This window comes from Branchiostoma floridae, chromosome 5 (assembly GCF_000003815.2).
Source record: "Branchiostoma floridae strain S238N-H82 chromosome 5, Bfl_VNyyK, whole genome shotgun sequence".
Classification (NCBI taxonomy): domain Eukaryota; kingdom Metazoa; phylum Chordata; class Leptocardii; order Amphioxiformes; family Branchiostomatidae; genus Branchiostoma; species Branchiostoma floridae.
The window spans coordinates 13601471-13626322 of NC_049983.1; the positions used below are offsets into that span (position 1 = coordinate 13601471).

General features: G+C 39.4%; 1 protein-coding gene across 1 annotated transcript in view; it reads right to left on the reverse strand.

Annotated features, from left to right (window-relative positions):
• Nucleotides 1-18713, reverse strand: part of LOC118416203 (dynein heavy chain 3, axonemal-like) — a gene marked incomplete in the record, with an annotated part of 48280 nt that extends 29567 nt beyond the window's left edge. The window contains 18 exon segments of the mRNA XM_035821284.1: nucleotides 449-644; nucleotides 1279-1409; nucleotides 2157-2183; nucleotides 2648-2851; nucleotides 3066-3270; nucleotides 3429-3682; nucleotides 4101-4304; nucleotides 4619-4814; nucleotides 4992-5122; nucleotides 5455-5559; nucleotides 5969-6107; nucleotides 6271-6456; nucleotides 6648-7349; nucleotides 7536-7653; nucleotides 8454-8533; nucleotides 8714-8805; nucleotides 10036-10173; nucleotides 18570-18713. Coding sequence (XP_035677177.1) covers nucleotides 449-644; nucleotides 1279-1409; nucleotides 2157-2183; nucleotides 2648-2851; nucleotides 3066-3270; nucleotides 3429-3682; nucleotides 4101-4304; nucleotides 4619-4814; nucleotides 4992-5122; nucleotides 5455-5559; nucleotides 5969-6107; nucleotides 6271-6456; nucleotides 6648-7349; nucleotides 7536-7653; nucleotides 8454-8533; nucleotides 8714-8805; nucleotides 10036-10173; nucleotides 18570-18596 — 3135 coding nt within the window.
• Nucleotides 18714-24852: the final 6139 nt, after the last annotated feature.

Here is a 24852-nt window from a genome sequence, read left to right on the forward strand (position 1 = left end):
GCTCGCTCCTATTTTTTGGAAAATAAAATAAAAATAAAAATTACCACTCAGCAAATTTTCAGCATTAATGAAACCATTTACCAACTTTCTGGTGTAGCAAATTGGCCTTTAAATTATAAGCTCCTTAAAGTGTGGGTACAGGTGCTGTTACTGTACAATAATAGTGTTTTTGTACTTTTTTCAAGCTGAAAACGTTTTTTCATTATGTTTTGGATTAGCTGTCACCTTTTACCCAACCATTTTACAATTTTTATTTTCATTTCGCCCTCTCGCTCCATATTTTTTATGAAAAAATCCGTGAACCAAGAAATCAAATTGGTGTGGCCTTATGAATCATCAAACTTGCAACTGTAGAATTGGGAAAGCCTTTACTGGCAAACACCTGTATGTTTTTGTAGGAGATCTGTAATAAAAATTTAACCTCAAACACAAAATATGCAGCTCTCACCTCTTCCTGAAACTCCCTGAGTTTCCTTCCAATGTCATTTAGAAGCTCCATGTAGTTGTGTGCCTCAGACATGCGGTCCTTCTTCTGGAAGTCCTTCACCTGTTTAGCCACTTCATCCAGCCTGCTCACAAAGTCCACCTGCCACTTCAGCAGCTTCTGTACTGCCATGTCATGCTCCTTTATCAACCTCATCTCACTGGAAGGATGGGGAACACATGTCAGGGAGATAATCTTCCAGTCCTTGCTATCCATCAAGAATGTCATAATCTTACTTTCTATCTTTGTACCAAAAGGTATCTGCTTAGCAACAATGGAGTCTTGGAATCTCATGTTTTACATGCAATGTAAATGTATGAAAGACAGGTTCAGAAATATACACTTTGTTATTGTCATATATAGTTATATGTTGCTGCAGCGCTGCAGACAGTGCACTGCTTTGATGCCATAAATACTCAGGGCTCGAAATTCATTTTATGGATCAGGTGCACTGATGCACCCAGCTTAAGAAATTGGGTGCATCACTTAAATTTAAGTAATAACCTAATAGCAAAACTTAGTTACAAACTTTCAAATTCTTAAACAAGTACCATGACAGATATTTTGTTATCTCTCTAACACTTAGATGTCAAGAATATGATGTATACTAGTATACTTTGATATCTTTACATACTAAGAAAATATAAAGAAAACCTAAGAAAATATTTGGGTGCACCCTGTGCACCCACAGAAAATAATTGGGTGCACAGCTCCAATTTTGGGTGCACCTGGGTGCACATGCACCCAGTATTTTGAGCCCTGAATACTGTATGTTGATTGTTTATCTGCCGTACCTGTTTCTGATGATAGGTAGGATCCTTTCAGGCCAGGTGAAGGTGTTGTGGTTCAGGTAGATGTCATCTTTAGGCAGGTAGGCATACTCCATCAGGAAGAGAAGGTTACCTGCTGCAATGTCAAGTTTTTCCTAGGAAAGGGTAACAGACACATTGCATTAAAAGTTGTAATTGACCATTTGTAGATGTCCAAGTCTATTCATTCTACTCTGGTTTAATTGCTAACCAAAACTGCCAATCAAACCTTGATTGTCAAAAGGTTTCATATTCATAAATAAGAGCATTCTACTCTGATCTTTTTACCTGATCTTGATCAAAAATACCTCTTTTAGATATCTAAACATCTTGGTTATAGTTCTGACTTCTGAGCCTTTTTTCTTGTACAGCCAATTGACACCAACATGTATTTACCATCAACTTAAGCTCCAGATAACCCAAGCACCACCACTGAATTGTTATCACATGTCTTTTTATTTCTTTCATTAGCAATCAGTATCAGTATCAGCACCTAGTGCAGACATAGGGACAGGACATTTAGGATTGTAGGGGTGGGGTTGTGTGAAAATGCAAGAAACTTGGTTGGACAACAGTACCGACATCTTTTTGTTTGCTCATATACCTGGTACAACATATTTCTTCCCTCCATTTTCACATAACCCCAAACCTTTCTTATTTTGGGGATCTAAGCTCATTTTAAACCAGCCCAGCACAGATCCTGCAAACGGGATGGCACTTAGGCTGTAACGTTACACGGACATGGGATATAAACATAGGGTGTGTACAGGGGACATAAACTTAGGGTTAATCTGGTAACCTTCACCCATGGTAAGTTCCTCTGGTTCCCAAACCACAAACATGAAGAAATAACAAACATAAACCTTTGCACTGCTCTGTTCATTGGCAAGCTGGAATGTGAGAGCAGGTAGCAAAATACAATGAACATTATTCTCTGAATAAAAACAGGCATTGATATTTACGGAGTGCAAAAGTGAATAAAATCAATGGTGATAATGCAAGAAGCAAGTAGGGTGCATACAACACTTGAATGGAAATTATCCTCAGCATCTTCTACACAAATTTGATACAGACATGATATCAATAAGTATTGATTATAGAAACAAGACAGCAATAAGGTCTAGAATGAAGGCATCTTTAAGTTAAAGAAGAGTGTGACTCTAGCATAAGAGACCCTACAGCATTGGAATGACAGCAGCAATGAAATAATTGTACTGAAAATAATTGATTTAAGTCAAAAATATGGAGAATGACTTAGTAACAAAATATGAAAGAGATGTTTCAAAACTCAAGGCTAATATTTTCTATTCAAATAACCACTTTTGTAAACTAGGTTGCATATAACTCCACATACCCTGAGCACCAGAAGTTCCCCAGTCCTCAGGGCATCATTGTACCTCTGGAGGGCCACCAGGTCCTTGGTGGTCTCAGTGTGGGATGTTATGGTCTTGACGATCTCATCGTACTGTTGACAGATGCTACGGTTGAACTTGCGACTGGTGGCCATGATGTGTTCTATCATAATGTTGCCCAATTCTCTTGATCTCTGGATCAGCCACTGGAATGATAAAATAAAAATTATCAGATAAGTCTCCAAATTAAAGGCATGGTCAAATACTAGAGAGACTTTTTGAATCAGTTTTAACCACTTGTACAAATGCAATGGTAAGGTAATGGTCATACAGTTTTCATCAAAGTATAAGCTGGTTAATTGTTTCAAAATGAACTTCACAAATTTAAAGTCCTTGATGCTGTTCTGTCTTTTGACTTACCTGGTTGAGATCTGTGCAGTCCAGGAGAAACAGGTGCATAGGTACATAGATGGAGAAGGAGCCTAGTTCCCAGGCCATGGTCTTCAGCTTCTCTATTTCTTGAACATAGTACCTCAGCGGTGGGCCTTTCATGATGAAGGTCTGCACCTTGGAGTCGGAGTCTTTGGAGAGAAGGTACTTGTAGGGCCAGTACACTGAGCGGTAGCTGGAACAAGAAGAATGACAATGTGACATTAATTTTTCTTCCTTCTCTCTGTCAGAATCACATTGATTTCGAAATGTGCCAGGAAATCCTTTACATAAGCATTAATTGGAAGGTTGCCCCAATCTAAACTCCACCTCATCAAATCAATTTTTTCTTACCTGAGAGGCCCATGACTGTTGTTGTCAATAACTTTCCTGATGCGCTCCTTGGCTACCTGGACAGTCTCCTCCTCGAGCTGTACAGTACTGATGTACTTGGTGTCCAGGTCCTCCACAGCCTGGAACAGCAGGTGTTCCACCCGGGACAGCTGGAATACACTCTTCACAATACTGTCCACCATGGAGAATATTCCCAAGGTCACCTCTGGGAAGGACGGGGAGAAGGATGCCGTGACTGTCTCTCTGGCTGGAGTCTGAAACAAAAAAATGGAGAGAAAAATGTATTAAGCTGTGCAGAAATTGGAGTGAAGAATAACCAAGGCTATTATAGAATGTGTCTTTTTAATAGCCAGTCCATGAGCACAAACTTACAGCAACTTCTTTGGTAAAGATTTAGCATCTGGATAACAGCAAAATAAATCTCAGAGGGAGGATTATACAAGAAAAACTCTTATCTTAACTTCTTTACAGAGCAAATGCATTTAAACCTGTACAAGCGACCACCTCTATATAAGGACAAACTGGACAATGTAATCACTTTTTGGTACTGCCTCAGATTTTTCCCATTGACATCAGAACTAAGAATCCAGTCTATAGTGACCACCTATCCATGTAGAACAGGCTTTTTGGTCCCAGTGAGTGTTCATCTTTGGCAAGTTTAACTGTACTCACCATGAAGATCTTGATGGGATGTATCTTGGTGGGCAGCCCTAGTCTCTGCTCTGGGTAGTGTCCACTGTAGGCATTCCCATCAGCATAGTCCTCCAACAGATCCACTAGGTCATACACAGACTTATGGACAGCACTCCGTAACAAGCATGACATCAAGGATGCCACACAACCAAAGAAGTGGTCCATTGCATCCATCCGAGCCACCTAATAAGGGAAAACATTAATTTTTCAATACAATAAATCATTATAACCAATTCATTCATCAGATATATGATGGAAAATATACTTATTGCTCAAAGTGAAATTGAAGGAAGGTTTATGAGGAAGAAAATTTAAAAGATGCTTTAAAGCCTGACAAGAATACACTTATTTGATATTGACATGATCTAAGATATTGACATGATCACAAAAATGCAAAAATACCTCACGTTGAACAAAGCAAATGTGCCCTTGTTGAAATTCAACAATACAATTTTCAATAAACCTTGCATAGCATATACTTTAAGAAGTTAACTGACCTCATCCTGGGGCATAGATGCCTCCAGACTATCCCTGTGTACATTGACAATGTCTGCACATTGTGTGAGCCAGCGGCTCTGTAGCAGCTCTGCACCTTTCTTACTGGACATCTCTACATGATCTTTGAAGGCCTCCAATGTTAGAGGCATCACCCGCTGAAGTCCTGGGATGTCAATCAAACGGAAGGTGGAGTACCTGTTTCAGGATACACAAAAACAACTCTTCAGTATACACACAGGACTTTTCTATATTTGTGATATAGAAAAGTAATAAAAAGCATCTTCATAGGATAGGAATTCTCTACTTGATGTTTGAAAAAATATGGAGTTAAAACACTTTAGAGGAAATGAAAAAACAGGAGATGATCCGTACTCAGTTTCCCAGACATGTAAGATCTCCCTCAGGATGGGGTGGGTGATGTACAGTTCCCTCTCCATAAAGTCTCGTGCTGCATTCACGCTCTCATGCCATGGGTACCGCTCCCTGCCTGCAGGGTTGGGCGGCTGAAGAAAATAGATAACTTTGCCATTAGCTCTTAAATGCTTATCTTCATCTGTTGCTGATATGAGAATTGATCAGATGTCAACTTTTACCTTTTGACTCTAACTTTGATTTAAACTACAAGTAGATTTTTGTTAATCTGTAAAACATATTTCTTTTTGTCAAGAAGGGATATGTTACAGGAACTACACATGAGTAGCCTTGAAATATTCAATGAATGAAAACTTCAAAAATGGTAGAAAATTGCATGAGACTCAATGAGACACAGAAAAAAATGATTTGGTGGATGCTCCTGACATCAATGGCCTGTGAATCAGGATTTGCATCAGTTTACCTTTGGAGGAAGGCTGATGCCCAGTCTGCCCTGCTCTGTTGGCTCCAGTAGAACATAGTCCAGTATAGCCTTCTGCACATGTCTGTGGTAATCTTCATCTGCTTCCTGTACAATGAGTGACAGTGATGCAGTTCAGCACACAATGTTGGAATCATGGCAAGTATGCTGAATATGAATTATGAAATGAAACTGGATAAGAGTTTGGAAACTTCCTATGATTTTCCAAAATCATATCCAGTTGCTTGAGTAATTGCTATTTAGCATAGCAAGTTAGTATTTGTAAGGATCTTGTGGTTGCATTTAGAAAAGTTCATCTCCTTGGAAGGAATAAGATGAACATGTCAAACTGCGAGTTAGATAAATTTACTGGATGATTTAACCATAAGTTTATCTTGCATTGTAGTGTCATCCTTATCAAGGCATATTATGAGCTGTAATGCTGTGAATAACTAGCGCCATGTTTTGTCCTTGGTGCTGAAAGTTATGTTAACCACTGCACAACATTCAGCTGTACCTCTGTTACCAGCCTGAGTGTCTCAGGCTGGGCCTCTCGGAGCTCCTGTGGTATGTAGCTGTATGTGTTCTGTATCCACTCCTCACTTAGTGGTGCTACCATGTCTGGGTTGATTGCATTGTCAATCAGACTTGTGTATCTGCAGAATAATAAAAATGTTGACACCAAATTGATTTCTTTTGGCTTACTTCTGTATCTCAAAATGTTATATAAAGAAAACTAACTGTTCAAAATCTAGAATTGCTACTAATAGACAACAACACAACTTAGGAAAATAGGATGATTTTTAAAAATTCCCTCACCTTTCCAGGTCTTTTTCTTCAGGTGTACTTGGCCTGGACAACCCAATGGTGGGGAATGTAGAGGGAGGAAAGACAATGTCCAGAACAGCAAGTGTATCATCATCATACTCCCTCTGGACTGTGTTGTCATCTCCTGTGTCCTCACCATCCACACCCTTACTTCTGGTAGACTCCTTTGTGGTTGGTCTGGAGAAAGATACAAAAATGAATGTGTTAAGATAAACTGAAATGATTCCTTAAGGAAGAATATTTGAATCAAACCATAAACTTTGAAGGTTATTATAGTCAAACTTCAGGAAATGTAGCAGTGTTAATCCTTTAAATTTGTCACAAACAGTTGTATTAGGCACAAAACCATTTGAAAGATAAATGTTTACCTTGGTGTAGGCTCTTGACTGTTTGCTTCATTACGAGGGCTGTTTGGTGTTGAAGACTGGTTTCCGTTGAGCCCATTTTGTAATCTTGGACTCTCCATGATTCCCTGCCCATCCTCTGTTGAGACACCATTTTCCTTGTTCTCATCTTTCAATGCGATCTTTAACTCTTGATTATTTACAAGCTGTTGGCTGGAACCAGTTTTGATGTACAGACCTGTAGAGCGCTCCTTGCCATGATCCCCATTTTGTGAGGCTTGGGAGAGTGTTCTTTTAGTTCTGTCATTGCGTGGAGACAACCCACTTCGATTTCTCTCCAAATCTGGGCTACCCCATCCCTGCCCATCTGTATCAAAGTGATGGCCGTTTGTGTTTCCGATCACAGAATGACTGAATTCAGGGCTATGGGTTGGAGATATCAGCCTGCTTCTCTTAGCTGAGCCATTGAGAAAAAGGCCTTCCACACTTTTAGTCCTTGCTTTCCTGTCATACCTCTCTGTAACCCTGGTTTCACGAACGCTGAATCCTGAACTAAAACCAAGAGCTGTCTCTGCCTTGGCATTGCCATTGATAGGAGGAAGACTTTGAGATGCAACCTTTGACTTAAGACCTTTGTTCCCATAACTATGTCCGTCCATTGCCTTTCCTGAAAGAACTTGAAAGCCAAGGGCTGGGTGACTCTTGGACAGGGGTTCTCCATTGGACCTGTAATGTTACATGAGATAATAAAAATTTGTTAGTTGTTTTGTAGTTACATTCTATTCTAAGTCAGCAGAAAGAAATTGTTATTGGGTATGTGCCTCAGACCTCTCAAGAAAGAACATATCATATGTTTTACACATGTAACGTTACATTAATGTTATATCCACTGAATAAAAGTTTGACATATACCTCTGGCCAAAGCCCCCAACAGCTCTTCTTGGAGAGTAACCCTTGCGGCCCTCATACTGTGGTGAGCGCGGTGGGGACAGGGATATCTTGCTATGGGTGTGGTAGGACTTTTCCGCTTCTGCAGAACAATAATGATAATTTTAGGTTTTCACAATAGAGGTGAATTACTATGTAAAGCACAATGTCATGATCATTTGAATGTTCTCCCTTCGTCAGCTGTGACAAAGATGTCTTACATTTTCTTCCAGATTATCATCTGCCACGGATATATCTGCCACAGAAAAGTGATCTCACCCATTTCCATGTGTCACTACTCAAAGTTTTCTTGTCCTGAACTAGTTTTGCACCCAAAGTGCTGTCTTCTAAAAACAACTTCATTGTTGACTTCTCCATGTCTATATTTCCCACCATTACTTTTGGGACCAGTCTATTATCAGGAGCGGGGTTCAACACACTACACGATGTGACACTTTTAAGAGTTGCTTGAAACAACTGTTCATAACACACATTTCTTATAGTTTTATAGAATCATATTGTCTTTTATTCTCTTATGTGCTGATAATGTTAAATATGGTATTTTAAGCTTCACGATAAAAATACCATATGTAACCCCCATATGTCAGTAGTTCAGTCCAAAAGTTCTAAAATCCAAGATGGCAGAAAATGGGTGGTAAGTTGAAGATTCTGGTAAAAGTTGCAGTCAAAACTTGTAAAACAGGCCAGTTTTTGGTATATTTAGCATCAAAAGTTACATAGGAAAGTTTTAGTGTCGATTGGAAGTGGTTACATTCTTTGGTAAAGCCGTAGTAACCTTTCAGCTATGAATTACTCTAACGTTAAGTCTTTCTGAAGTCTCCTCAAAACTAGAATGTTCTGATATCTTTCTGATAACTGTTTAACTTCATCTTCTTTACTTACCGAGGTGCTTGTACAGCTCATATATGGCTGAGGTTGTGAGGTCTCTCGCAGAGGGGCTGTAGTTGTTTGCAATGGAATCACTGCAGAAAATAAAGTAAGATTGTTTTCAGTCATGGTACCTTGTAGTTGTAGGGACAAGTATTCATCAGGAATGAAGAGAGATCAGCTTAGTATGTGTACATGGCAGTGCTCTGACATGTGCTGAAGTAGAAACACTATAAATAGTCATGATGCTGTATTAAATGATGAGATGGGCCCACCTAACATGTCTGAAATATTTCTCTTCCTTCTGTGGTGCAGCTTTGGTCCGGGCTCCAGTTTGAACAATCTTTGGACGGTCGCTTAGTGTCCCCTGAGGCAAACAAAAATGCTGTTAAAGCTCTGTGCATAAAAACAGGTTGCATACATGTATAGCATTTCACAAGAGTTCTCACCTCACACTACATAGTACCAGTACTAGGTCATCAATTGTTCTGTACCATATAAGTTTCTTGAAATCCATTTCAAATGTTCAAATCTTTGCTGTATAAGTTACAGCATAACACAGTCACTGTTATGAATTACGTAGTATTCCAGATGTCATATGACACATGTAACATTGCTATCGGCAAATGCAACCATTTGCTCTGTACACTTTTAGATTCCTAATTCATCAATGAACTGGACATTTTCACATTTTCCCCTCAGTCAACCATGTAACAGTCCATCAAAGAGGATCAGAGTTGTTGACTTAAACTAAGCTCTCTTGTGTTATCATGTATAAAGGCATATTTGTGAATACAAATAAGGACAACCCCCTGGTGAACAGCTGGCATTGTATCTATAGCAAACTATGCTTGTTGGCAGGCAGGCACGCATGCTGTTTTTTCTGTATTTTCCATTCAGTCTCACACAATGGTCAAAGAAAATACACCTGTTTTCTGCATATCATAGTTTGATTTACAAATGCATGTTTCCTGTGCCACCTCATTCACTATTTATGCTGTTTGAAGTAAATTTTGGCTGAATTAAGCTTGTCACAATATAGTTGTGGTATATTTGCTTAATATGTAATAACCTGAGCCAAGGAAAATTTCAGTTTTCCCAGCCATGGCACTGTGGAAATGAGCTGCATGTTTCGGTTTGAAAAGAAGGATTCATGAAGCTTAATACATATTTAAAAGGGAGAACTAATTGATACACTGTACATGAATAAAGAAGTTTACATTGAGTCACTTGTGACTTAAAGATAATGTTAAGATATTTATATTCCAATACTATAAAGTGGAACTTGTTGCCACCAAGTACAGTAGGGGCATCCCCACTGGATAGCTTTAATTAATGCCTGAGCAGCTAGATATGCAAACTTGTGACAGGTTGATCAATGTAATATAACCAGCTGCTGCTGCTGCACCTTGTTCCTGCAAAGTCGGTGCATTAAACCCGAGGGCAGATATATTCATGTACTGGAGAGGAGTAGAAACCGATGTAGAAAATAGCTGAAATGTGTATCCATAGCTAATTATTTTCTGCATGCCCCAGTCAGGTAGGTGACTGATGAACGAAAGACAGACAAAAAAAAAGAAAAAGATTTGCAGCTGACCTGTGGAGCATCCAGCGGAGGCAGGTGTGAGATGATGTCTGGCCGCTGTGGCTGGTACCTGACAAAGCTCTTTGTAAACGCACCCGAGCCATCAGGACTGTAGGAGAGCTGTTGGTAGACACCAGGGCTGTAGGATCTCTGCAAGGAAATGGGAAAAATAAGTTCAGTTAAAACACCCATCTTCAACTTAGGTGAATTAAGCATGATGCAGTTTTAAGTAGCCAGTGGAAGTGAGATGCAACTTTGCGGCTTGCGTTTTTGACCAGGCACATCAGGCATTCTTTTAAATAAGTGTGTTGGGTTCTTTACATGAAGAGGTGTGACACTTGAGGCGAATGTCTAAAGCTCCCTAATACATGGAGAAAACAATCCTTAATGACTGATCTTCCATTGACCGTTTCTCAATAGGTTGAATCAACAGGTGGTTCTATCCACCTGCTAAGAGATTTATTAGATTATTCCTTCCATTAAAATACCAATGAAAGAAATCGTGGATAAAGATAATCCTGATTTTTTTGTGAGTCCAACTTGAAGGTATTTTTGTTTTATGAGCTCTGATTTTCAGTTTGTCAAAGTATCTGGAGTTGTTAGTTTACATAACTCAGTGATGTACACACATTTACCAAACTTTTGTTCAGTTTGCTGCTGGAAGCTTAGTTCAATAGTATTTGTCAGTACTAAGTAATGCATACCAATATTACAACACATTTTCCCCTCACATATTAGTAATAAGTGATCATGACAGACTTTGCAAGGTGATCTGTCAGCGTGCACAAGTGATAGCATTAATCCCTGAAACAAATCCTTTGTCGAAATCATACACACTTTGGCTGAGAAAACTGAGATGGAAGAACCTTGTAGGCAGAGGAAATTTGGTATGATTACCATCTTCATTCTGTAACAAATACTTAACATGAAAGTGACAAGGTAAATCAGAAGATAGTGTTACTAATGTCAATGAGATCTGGGTGGTTACTGTTGTCCATTATTTCCAATTAATTGGTAATTCAATCTGTGTTCATTACATGTCCAGGTACATAGGCACTTACCATACAGTTCTACTTTAATATTGAAGGAGGTTCTTCTGCCTGTCATTTACTAAGAGTTTGAATGCTTCTTAATGCACAATGATTAAGTGTACTTTTCAATATGTAGTATGACTAATCATTGTTCATGACCCACATCTTCATAACGCGCTCTTTTCTGACAGATTTGTATATCAAGTGGTAAGCCTCTATATGAAAGAGCTCTCCAGCACTGTGCTTATATCAAAAGCATGAATTGCTTTGGGTAGTGATAGGATTTGGTGATTGCACACAAGAGTATACCCCTCTTGTTTCAAATAGTGTAACATACTTTGACATGCCCAATGTGTATCCTTAAAGACAAAACCAACAACATGCAACATTTCCTCCACAAGAGTTGTAAGTCCTTCGAATAGTGCTGAACTATGTCAGGGTTCAGGATTCTGATAGCTAGACAATAGAAAAATGTTTCGGCCCTTTAGGAACAATAGTTGACTAATCTACAGTTTTTGTTAGTCCCAGCTGATTAAGTATTTAGATAGAATCAACAGGATGAGGAAGCCATAAATCATAAATGTGGGAATTCAAGCACAACCCATCCTTTACAAAATATATATGACTTTGTCCTTTTGATGGTAAGGCAGTTAAAATAGTCTGCCTTATCAAATACTTTTTTCCATTGTCTACACTACAGAAATCTAGAAGCGACAAGGTGCATGATAGTCAAATATTTGACCGTTTTGTAATTTGCAGATAAGATATTTGAATGGGATGAAAGCTTTTGTTTTGTAAGGAATTTGCATGTCAATCCCCGTCAGTCAAATGGTTCTGCTGTCAGGGTGTGGCATAATCCCGCCAAGCCGTTATGCATGCTGCAGATACTGTTTGTCCAAGCTTTCTAGCCTCCTTGGTTTGACCAAGGACATTTGGACCTACAGAATGTCTCAAACCCTTTACGATTAAAAGTTCTGTGTGGGCAAATTCAGTTCTTTAAAGAACCAGTTTCATCAGCACATCTAGACTTGATAAATCTAGAACCTGGTACTTTGAAGGTACCAAAAATCTTGTGCACATTTTCCAGACGATCAATAGCAGACAGTATAAGCCTAAGGGCTTTTGCCATTTTGTACATGTGTGGCTAAATTTCAGCTTGTGTTATGCTGAAGAGCCCAATATAAAGATACAGATGAACATAATGTGCACCAAACACTTGTGACAAAGTGGGCTACAGATATGAAATGAGACATGTTTCATCAGGAGCGTCTGATTCTGAATTAGCTTAGTATACATTTATCCCAAAGTTCTCTGATGTTGTCATTTAAAATAGGAACCATTATAACACAAACTACACTGTCAACCTTGAAAGAGCAAAATGCATGAAAGTTTCTGTTGTGAATGAAGGGCCTGTAACAGGTGGTACGTGAGGAAGACAAAAGGCATGGGAGAATGTTGCTGCCATGCCCACCACAAGAATTTGCCAATGCCATTGGCGATAGCACAATGGTATTGATGATTCTCTTTAATAGTATGTATGCTATGCTTGGTATCTACGAATCAAATGCAGAAATATGATACATAAGTTGAGTCAGTCAAACTGATATTGTTTTGCTTATTATTTTTTCAGGTGTTGTGGTGCACTGACTGCAGGAATCGATTCTTGGCAAGGTGCAGAGGCAGGACCGTTATATGAGAAGGTAACCCCAGCTGGGGTAAGGCTTGTCGTGGTATTTACCCAGGTCATGCTTACATGACTATACAAAGCATTTCTCTTGTCAGAGCAAGGAAAACGCAATTCCTTTCACCACAGAGGGGAAAAGAGTTGTCACAAAGATTGATATGCCACCTGTCTGGCAACACCGACTTGGTAATGGCAGACTTGCCTTTAAGGTGTATTTATGCAGCTTCAGACGCGCCAAGTACGGGGTTCTTAGAACAGCAACGCTATGCAAGTGAACCGAAGCCTGTGTAAGAGGTCCTCCAGTGTTTGTCTTTGCTTTGCATACAGGACTGTACTTGAGCCATTTCCATTCAAGTCTGGGCATTGTTTCTTTAACATTAAGCAGCATCTTGCCACCGTTGGAACATTATCTCTGTTTTATGAGAAAACTATGTAACAGCAAAAATAAAGTGACCTTTCCAGCTAAAGGATGCAGTGCTTTGCATAAGCCACGACGCTCAAAATATGGTGTTTGTACGTCTTCTTGGCATTTGGAAGCAATAAGGGTTGACAAAAAAATACTGTTCTGCTTCAGTCAAGGAGGAAACCAATACACTAAACCTGTCCATTAGTGAGAAGTTAATAATTATGTGACTACATCAATGACGTAAAGCACTGTGTACGGTGTCCATGTCCTAAATACCTGAATCGCTGCATTGCGCCCTGCTCTCATTTTACACCACAAAATCATTTTAAACAATGCAAATATGCCTTCAAAATGTAAGCTATACACATAATTCTTAAGCCAAAGCAAAAATGTTGGTCATTTTTCAGCTTCATGACTGTAAACCACCAACCTTCTATAATGTAACTGCCGAGATATCTCAGCCTGTCGGTCAGGTATGGCTTGGAGCTGCTGATGACGCTATGGCTTGGCTAACAAGTGACATTTGAGTAAAACCTACAAAGCTAGGACAGAACCATTGGTCAAATTTTGGGGGGAGTAAGATGAGAGACAAAATAGAAAAAATGTTTTTTAATTGTGTCCAGCTGATATCCAAGACAATGCATTAGTTAAAGAATCTTGTAAAATGAATTTATTACACTTTTGATGTTTATATATTAAACTAGTACAACCCATCAGTATTTTTTTCATTGCGTTTCCCCCTTGCCGACAAAAAAATGAGAGAACCCAGTGTTAAAGCTTTGGCGTTGTTTGTACAGGCTCTGCACACATGGCTTACACCATTCATTGTAAGAACCTGTGGCAAATGCTCACCTTCATAGAGTGCCAATTATGGCAAGTCTAACACCGAAAAGTCATCTAAATGGTAGACTCTTTCCTAATGGATCCCCATTGTTTGTTTTACAGCATTACGGCATATTACCGGTTATTCAGCGGTTGATGTAATAATATGGGCACATCATGGGGTGAAGCAAGCAGAAAGATTTAGGCAGTGACGTAAGGGTAACAACGTAAGACATTTCCGTTTGCACATGGTATTCCAAACCACCTGCTTCTATGTACACCACATGAGCACTCCATGTCTGTCTTAATGGCAATGAGAAGGGGCAGACTAAATTTCACTGCATTAAAGAGGTAACATAAATTACACATTTCATTGTGTACATAGTACATAATGCTTTCTGAGTAGCCTGGTGGGTTTTGTGCAAAGACTTAGTCTTTTTCATGTTGGCAAAACAGGATCAAATAATGTCCAGCCTTACAATTTCAATTTTTGTTGTGGTCATTTTGTTTAGATAATGTGGTGCTTTGTTGGGTTAATCAATAAATCATTGTGGGTTTTTTGAAAAGGCACACATCTGCCAAAAGAACAGTCACAAAAAGAGTCATCCTCTTGAATAGGACACCACAAGAGGAGCCATTAGGGTGTGCCAGTCTCAGCCAACCTGTCCAGAAGGCACGTGTGGTGGGCAGGAGTGGCGGGAAACCTGGAACCTGACACCTGTTGGCCATAGCTGCTTCTACCACTCTGCTATTACACACACTCACACACACACATTGTGGTTTTATGCCAATGATGTTCATCACACTTTTAACCAATTACATGTACTTCTAGAACTACCGATCGTAACAGAATTCATCCATATTTTGTCCACTATGTGGTCATTTTAAACTGATGCAAAGCTGTATTAGTATCATAAGCTCAAGGGATGGATGTTCCTGGTCTACATATGACATACATTCAATTTATTGTTCTTTTCCAATATGATGAAATATTTCAATTTATCATTGAATCATAAAAGCACCAAAAAAAACTGACAGTGTGTAATAAACTGCTTAATCCCAGCACTGACAGTGAGTCCCTTCAGCACCACATGTTGTATTTTCTGGGAAGTTATAGTTGAAGAGAGTTAAAGGTTAATCTGGCCATTGGGAAAGGTTAGAGGCTGTTGGGCAAATATGTGAACACTGTGTACCTTCTGTGAAATGAAAGTACATGTAATAACGTAAATGGAAGGATAATAAACAAAGGCTAATTGCATGGGAAGATCCTGTTTGGTTAATCAGAGCAATTAGTTTCCAGGTCATATTGGTTTCTTGGTTACTTCCTGAGATTGCAGCTGCGACAACTGTTGTTGGTACAAAGTTGCATATATTATGAAATAATGGCAAAGTTACTGATGATGTCTTCTCTTCTCTTCACGTTTTGCAAGATTATGATTAATATACAAGCCCTGTTATGTTCTTATTGTTTGTGCAGACCCAGTTTGCTGAGTGGTCCCACTTTCTATTGCTGTAAACGCTGCAACATTCTCAGACAGCTTGGCAACCCAGGTATCTCTGCTATGCACACATTCTTGTTGTCAGGGAGATGCATTACCTGCCCTTCCCTTTGTCCAGAGGAAGGATTCTGAGAGGTAAAAACTGATTGCCAACATTCCACTCAATGTGGATGCACCAACTGGCTAATATCCTGCAACATTACCACAATCAACCCAGAATAAATGTTCACTGCTGTTTATAAACTGTAAAACATGACACTGTGAGGCATGTTAAGCCATAGATCTTGGCACTAATGGATTCCGAAATTATGGGAAAGAATTGATAAAATAAGAATTAAAATAGTTATCAGTACAATGGATACGTTATTTGTGAAGGTCATAACGTTTGTCATACTTTATCTAACATCAATATGTGATTTGACAAATGAGAAGTTGTTCCTGATTAGAGGGTTTCAACTGCCATTGTATCCATTCCATTCATTTCTGCCTGGACAGGAACTAAATCACATAATCTCATGTTACTGTCTCCCATGTATGGACACAGCTGTTAATGTGTTGATAGCAATTTTCATGGACACGCCCAATCATTTGTGGAGTTGGTCATGCATTGGGTCTTAAATATTGCTGGATCTTAAGTCAAAGACAACGTTGTAAGATGTGGCAAGGCCTTCCTCATGGTAAAACATAACCACCTACAGAAAATTAGCGTGGCAAATGTCATATAGCATGATGAGCATCCTTTTCCTGTTTCAACCGTATTGTAACATGGTAAGAGTTAAACCTTGTGTTTTTACATGCTTACAAGAGTTAACTGGGCCCATATCACAGCAGTATCATGACAGTGGCTTTGCCAATGACTGTAAGGTTTCAGACAATGCAGTTTCCTATGACTGACTCCCTGGGATTGCCTCATATCAAAAATATTTTAGTCCAACAGGATGTTTGTGCAACAGGTGTATTATACTGGCAGACTCGAAAGTTCCTCACAATAAGAGGCATTGTTCTGTCGATATGTGGTAACATCAAGTAACCTGAACAAGCCATGAAAGTAAAGTCATACGCACAAGAAGAGTGAGAGAGACAGAGCATACTGCATACCTGAGTCAGCCCGCCATGTTGGATTCAGGTGTGGCGTCCCCAGTATGTCATGCCCCGTGAGCCGTGAGTGTTGGGTCTGTGTACCCAGGCCCTGCATACATGACTGCCGTTGGCCCACGCTAAATGTGCCCAATGCCAGCCATGTATGTCAATATTTGCAAACGGACTGAAACAAGATGTCGGAGGGGGGATCAAATGTCAGGGAGAATTAGCCCCTATCTTGATCCAACCCTTGTGTCAGGTGTTTCACGTTTTTTTGTGCCAACCAACAGGAACATTTTGTGATTGGTTGAGACTGTAAATATTTGCATACAGCGTGAAGGGAAACATGTTGAATCACCTGCCGAAACGAGAACGAAAACCGCCACGAGTAACAGCTGACATTTTCATATGTATACAATGTTCACCCTCCCATGTTTAAACTAATTGTTTTTCAGAGGCGGCGCCACCCCAGTGCTTACATGCATTCTGCATAATCGTGAAAATCCAATTTCACTAATTTGATTTACTTCTGCTAATTGTTTTTATTGCGTCTCCTTTTGTCAAGTTATCAGCTACCTTTTTACTTGGTTTTAAAAATAAAGCTGTAAATAGCATTGTGCTCCTTTGTTGTTCATCCTTTGTATGGAAAATCATTGATTTTGCCACAATGTGCTATCTTTAGCAATATCATACTTATCAGAATAGTAAAATATAGTAAAATACAGAAGAGGCCAAGACTTAGTCCTTCCACACTTCAATGATGATAATCTTTAAAGAAAATTCATGCCTGAAAGATAATCATAAGTGTCCAAATGATTCCATGAACATTACTGACAGTGAACACACAACCTAGAAATGAATGAGTGTGAGATGTGTTCAGTCCTCTTGTTACCTCATTCATCATCTAACAGCTGGCAGGTACCTGACTGTTACCAAGACATGTGTCCTGTTTTGCCGAAAGAGAAACAAATTTTTCATGTAAAAATAAAGCCGTTAGTGCTTAATGCAACTGCCAGAGCTGAAGTGCAGCTTAAACATACTGGAGTTCCACACAAGGCTGACCCAACACTCCAGCCTATTCAAGCACTGATCTGGCACAGAAGCTTGGCTTCCCTCCCGGTTTCAAATGTCGCCTTTCATTTTATTCTATTGCCTTTTGTGTAAGCAAACAGAGGTAGGGCTGCTGTTAATGCTGTCCTTGTAATAAAACAAATGTATGGTCGAATTTGGGGGGGAACAGTTTTCCTCTGCATGAAAAGGGAACATTTAGGAAAGGAAGAAAAATTGTTGAGAAAGCAGGTCAGGCAATGACAAGTTGAGTGTAGCAGTATCAGGTAAAAATCCAGGGTCCCACTGTATCCAGGGCTCCACTGTAAAGCAGTGACTTACTTACACTGAGTTGGGTCTCCCTGGCTAAAGAAAACAGAATAGAAAAAAAAAGTTGATTTGCTGTATTTTGCTTTCAATTATGATTGGCTCTGACCCTAGCAGAATAATGAGTCTCATAGTACACAACTGTATGTGAAAGTGCTGCAGTCATGTTTCAGTGGTGATGCAGTGCCAAGGCAGGCAGTAAGGGGGCTCTTCTGTGGCACCTAAAAACCCCGACTGTTAGGATTACTGTACGAGTTGGTACCTGTTGAGAGCATAGAATGCCATTCCTGGCATATTTAAAATGTCTAAAAGTATAGAACCATCCTGGTTTCTTACTGACTGTTTTTCATGATTTGTAGACTATGCCACCTTCACTGAAAATGCCTTCAAATCAACTGCTTTACAAGGCTCATAAAGTTGAATTTCATTTATAGTACCCAGTAGCTACAGTACACATCTGACATCCTGGGTAGGTACTATCTTGTAGTCAGTACTAAATGTAAGACATTATCATAAAAATGTAATTATATTTGACAAATAAGAATACCAGGACTGGCAAAGTCTTGATGTAGGGTCTATAGCAACAACGAAAATTCAAGGAACCCAAAGTTACAAGGCAATCATACTAAGAAAATGCATGTCAGAAATACCTTTGATGGAAGCCTAGCCTTTGTCATGTTTGCTTGTACTCTCTCCCAATGGTCCTTTGCATTTGATGTAAAGTTAGCAGCTTACAGAACTAACCATAATTCTTTGCTGGACAGAACCTTCTGCAGCAAAAGTGTCCTGAAGGTCTTTTTGATGTCTGTAATTTGTCTGTAATCCCAAAGGAATGCCTGTTTTGTCTGGTCTATCTAAAGGTGTGAAAACCCATAGGCCTAGTGACGCAAACATGATCATGATAATTAACCCCTTGATATACCTGTATTCCAACACTATCTATATAACAGTTGGTCAAGGTTTAAAATATTTCTTAACAAGTTGAAGGCCTAGGGCTCTCACCAGTCTTGGGAACAATATGATGAAATATTATGTTAAACTACAGGTGTAAGATCTCAAGAGTGAAATATAGACCAAATCTTCCTTATGCCTAAGAAAAAGTGCTTCACACCTTGGAAACCCCTCCCAGCATTGTCTGCACAGATTGCTATCTCTACAAGAGTAAACAATAGATTCTCATTTCCTACCAACTTGTAGGCGTTTCGTCACACCTAGTGATTTGAAATAAGCCAGTCCTATGATTATTCACATACTCAGTGCCAGGGTGCCCCCAGGTGTTACCCATACATTTCTTTGGGTAATGATGCAACAAAAGATAAAGTTACCAGATTTCTGGGAAAGGTGACTAATCTATTTTCTAATCTATCAACGAAACAAAAGATGAAGTCGCTAGATTTCTGGGAAAGGTTACTAATCTATCTTTACAATCCACAGAGGATGAGCTGGATGGGCTACAAGAATTTGTTCCAGAGCCCAACCAGTACATTGGCAACCCTGGGGATGTTGTTGCCCATAATAACTTCAAAGGTGTGTTAAATTTACTGTGTGATGTGAGCTAAGCACCGAGGTCAGGGACTGTATGTTGTAAATACTATGGTATTTACATGAAATCATATCTCCAAGGTCAGTGTAATAAAACATATCCCTGGATAAAAGATCTAAGTCTAGCTACTCTCTAATGCATTCCATCCATTTGCTCAAAAAATTACTTTCGTTGTTGTCCCAGATGTTTTCCGGGATAGAGGCAATTAGAAGGCTGCATCGCCTCTTGGATAGAAAAGTACACATAAGATGATACAAAACCAACATACCTAATGCACACAAAAGGAAAATCTTTATTCATTATTGCCTAAGGCACAACTTCTTAAGAGTAACAGAGGATCAGTAACCTTGGTGATGTCCATAAGCACATCTTGAACATCTGTTCTTTTCACTTAGTGACTCGGCACAAAAGCATACGGACAATCTTTATCTGAATGAATTCAGATGTTGTTATGTTTTGCAGGTGTCAAAATGCAGCAAAGATTTCTCTTTAAACCAGAGTGTAGATTTCAGTTTTCTTATAGATGTGCATGTCTTGTCCACCCAAGCTTGGAATGGGTATGGACTGTGTTTTGTGTCCATTTAAGACTCTTGTTGACTGCAGTTTAAAAGAAAACTGCCAGGGCCTGGTGGAGTCTAAATCCTTAGAAAATTTTAATCTCATTTCAGTTCTTTTAAAGAGTGAGCAATGAACCTCATAGTACACTTTTACCAGGCCTAGCCACTTAGAAAAACCCATTCATGAAAATACTGACTAAAAAAATGCATTTTCACATGATGTCTGACTCTAATGTGGTCTTGTTTGTCATTAATAACATGCCTAATGTCTTGTGATCCATCTATGTACAAGTCTTTATTTGTCCCATAACATGTTTGACAGGAGACCACTCTTGTTTTCTTTGCCCTTTTTATGTTCTCCTCCCAACATATGATGTGGACATTTATCTCAATGCACCTCCTGTCCACCGCTCCCTCCTCAATTACACAAACATCATACAGTATTAATTACGCTTTTTGCAAATGTTAGTTTTCCTTTAAAGTAACTCTTTACATGTTGACAGAACATATTGCAAATGGGGTCTCGTTATTCATTGAGGGATAAAAGCCAACGTTGTATCAATGGTGAAGTTGTTTTTCTTCCCCTCCCATGAAAACATGTCAGTTGCAGCCAGAGACTCCATGTTACCTGTGCAAACATCCCTTACCTGACACGACTCACCTCACAGGTGTGCTGTCTACCTGGCAGATGGTATGGAACAATTGAGGTAAGATAATAAAAGCATCTCAAGAGGTAGTTACATGTTGACTAAGATATTTTATCTATAGCCTGTTACAATCAATGCATTAGCTTTACAGGGTAAAGGAAAATCCCCTTACACTATCAGAAGTTGAGTACAAGAATTAATATGATCTAACATTTATAATTTATAGCCATTCCATAATTTCAATAAAAACTTAAGACGTCACACTTCCAAGAAAATGTATTATTAATGTGACAACGGCTCAGCATCTACTTGTTATCTTAATATTTTATTATGGAAGGTTCAGAGAAGAATTATATTGATTACACAGAGAATTGCTGTCTGTGACCACATATTTGCAACAATATCAATTCATTTACAACATTGTGCCCTTCAGTATCTTGTCTTAAAAAAGCTAGGTGTGAGTTAGAAGTAAGATATCTCATGTTACCCTACATATCTATGCCTACGTGCCTTGGGTCTTGCACAGGTGTATTTCAGATGTTCACAAGCTAACACCTGTTGACAGACATTAAATCCTCACCTGACCTGTTGGCTTACGTGTCCTTATACCTTTGCACACAGGTTTTATATGTGCCACAAAATCACTAGCTGAAAGCCCTTACAAAGTCTATATAGAATGTCAGATTGTTTTATACCATGTATGTCCTAATCAATAAAAGCACGGAATTACATTACAGTCAGCTATCAGTCTCCTTTCTCTAGTCACCTTTTAGTATCATGGCTGTGACATATCATAAACATATATGTTCTGTGTCAGGTTTTTCCTCACAACTGATTTGATATTGATGTGCTATTACTAGTGACCTTTCGTTAATACTTTTATAAGTTTAAGTTATTCATAGGTAATATAATGTACGGTAAGATGAACTGGTAGTATCAGTCACTTGCATGTTCACATGCCTGTGTGTTATGTCCTTTCTCTACCCCGGCTGCTATGACTGTGTCCTGCCAGCCCACTCCTCCCAACTAACGGTCATCTCACACTAGACTGAACCTGCATGTACCATGGACCAAAATTTGGCGGGAATTTGCACACGGCTCACCTGCATCCCGACATCTCTTCATGCCTTCTAAACCTAGTAGAAAGGACGTCTCAGTTTAAACTTAATACATGGCTGCCTCTTTGCATAGCATGTCCGGTGAACGTGCCACAAAAATTCATTTGAATGACAGGAATTCTATGTGCTTGTGGGTAATGTTTTTGCGTGGTCTGTAGCTTTTGATTTTTGGCAACCAGCATGTCCTGCACAGGTTCATTTGGTCCTGTGTTTTGTGTGTTATCTTTGTCCTGGTGCAGACCATGGTGCCCAATGACATTCTTTGTGTTGTAGGTATTCAGTGTGTCTGCCAGCACACCTGAATTACTGTACACCTATTGTTATATGTGTCACAACCCTTATTTTTACACAAAACAGGATTTATCTTCTGAAACATTTCTTTGATGCTTCCTATTTGAGCTTATGCACAATTCAGTACAAAAAAGCATCTTGTAGTATGCTATCATGACTGACCTTTACATCATAGTGACCTCTTATTCTTTAGACCAACAGACATCAGTGTTGCATTGATGTGTAATACTTTTGTAATCCAGTTGTAAAGCATGAATGTCGACTTAAGAAACAGATAAAACCTACCATTTCGACCCATCTGTTGAAATCAAACGAGAACCCTATTGTTGCAATGTCACAGTGTGCAAATTGGTGTTTGGAAGTGATGACAAACAAGTGAGGTTTTCGCCTGACCAAAGTGGATTTGAAGGCCGTGCAAAACATTAGCGTGTGTGAATGGAGTTGTTCTATTGTTGTTAGTGACTGGCACATGTTTTGATTTCTTCAGGTGAGGTCAGCTATGGCATGTCTTGGTCAAAAGGAACAGGCTCAAACAATGCTACCAGCCTCAACCACCACGGACGAAAGGAACACTAAAGGGGAAGAAAATTCCACCTGTGTGAAAAGAATGACCGCATATAACATCAAAACGTTCCCTGCGAAATTAGGACATATACAGTGTAGAATACTTCAGATTAGAATACTAACTGTTACAACATTCATAATGAGAGTGATTTGATAAGAGTGTCGTTTCCAGGTGAAAACAGGCCAGAATCGTCATAGTAAACGACCTAACAGGTACTCTTGGGTTTAAAAAATATGGCGGCAATTACCATGACAACAAAGACGCTCAACTGATCAACAAGGTAAAAGTCACCTCCAAACAAAATGACGTCGACATGTTAAGTACTTCATTGAATAATATACTTGTTACGTATCTCGACACTTCACCAGGAAAACCATACATGTAAAAAACATACCACTGTCTATCTGACACTGCGTGTAGATGTCTGCATAGCTGTACAGAAGCAGACGTATAGGCCGATGGATAAAGGTTAAGCTGCATGCTACAGAGTAGGATCTGTGAAATAGGCTCGTGACCCAATTGCATACCCATTTTCAAAGTAGATAATGCCCGCTGAAATCCCCATATCTAGACCTTTTCATAAGGCATGTGCTGAGCGAGTACTGCCCGTAGGGCGCAACAGTTTCGCACATATGCTCTCCAAAAACTAACATTGAAGACATACCACAAGGTATTAGGTGTAACTTGTCATGTAATCTTTAGACAACTAGCGACCCCAGAGTCTTAAGTAACAAAGCGTCTGTTTAGATGGTGTGGGCCAAACCTCAGAAAGCTGCCTCAAACAAGAGAAGTTATCAGATGGAATGTAGTTTGCCATTTTTTCCGGAAATCCCTACGTTCACATAAACAGGAGGGGGATACTTGTAACGTTGTATTATTCATACTACAGGTATGCGTAGTCAAGACGGAGACTACGCATACTACAGGTATACTAGTATGCATATTCTCGGTCTTGGCCGTTGGCCTGGATATTTGGGCATTTCAAACGATTTCCATAGTATTTATTTCTGTCAATGAAGACATTCCATACGTACGGGTTTCTCGTGACGAAAGAAGACAGAGTCTAGATAACGTTACATGTACAATATTTCTTAGATTTCTCAAAGATACCAGGGATCCAGGTCACCACGAGGACATACAAGTAGCTTTTTATGTTTTGCCAATCTGTAAAATGCACAATGTCAAGGACATCTAAAACATGTCTGTGATAATACATAAGTTACGTTAGACAATCATGGAGTACCGCGTCGAGTGCGTTTATCAGAATAGAGTCTGACATTTTCTACATAATGTTACATTGGAAGGGTGAATAGTTAAATTGTTCACATGTGACTACCCGTCATCCTCCGAGATTTATTCCACCTATCCCAAATTACACGGCGTTGAAGTCACCGTTTCCTGAGCTGCTGAACAGTATGAATGCATTACTACTTCATTGTATTTGATCACTCTCTGGGGTGGCGGGTCAACTCATTAGTGTAGTGTAACATCATGTCGGCATAAGGAGGAAGTCAACCGTATTAAACAATAGTTGACAATTGTTAACACCGAAATTCGTAATGAAACTTACTGTTATCAAAGCGTATTAATAGAGATGTCACCATGTCGCCAGATATACAAGCCAACAATTAGTGATTCTAAATACCCAATATGACGGTGCAATTTCTCATTCTATCATCTGCTGCTCAAGAACAATACAAACCACTATAGTCTATACAGAGGACTCCTAATCCCTCTCATCGCAAAACAGTCACAGACGATTATTGACTAAAGCACAAGGCCACGTCTACACCGTGACCTTGGTTCACCCGCATGATAATTCACTCTCCAATCACTCAGAGAAAAGCCGGCTGCAAACATACTTGAAGTCAAGTAGTCTAAAGGAAACGATGTTGTCCGTTATTTTTCAACCAGAGCGTTAAAAACAGACTGTGGTAGTTCTTCTGTGACAGATATGTTTTAAGAACGTGCTTTCCCCCAAGTCGGACCCAGAGGGACGTGCTCCATCTGCCTACAGTGAACGATGACGTCTAGTCTGTTTGCTCTTCGTTCAAACAGCATTTACGTGTTTACTGCCAGGTTGGAAGATGACGTCAATGCGACATATATTGTCTTGAAAGTAGCCATGATGACCGGAACTCACAGTAAGCAGTATTTGTCCTATTTAGCACAGGACATAGACATTGCTACACGTTCTCCATGTATGGCCTGA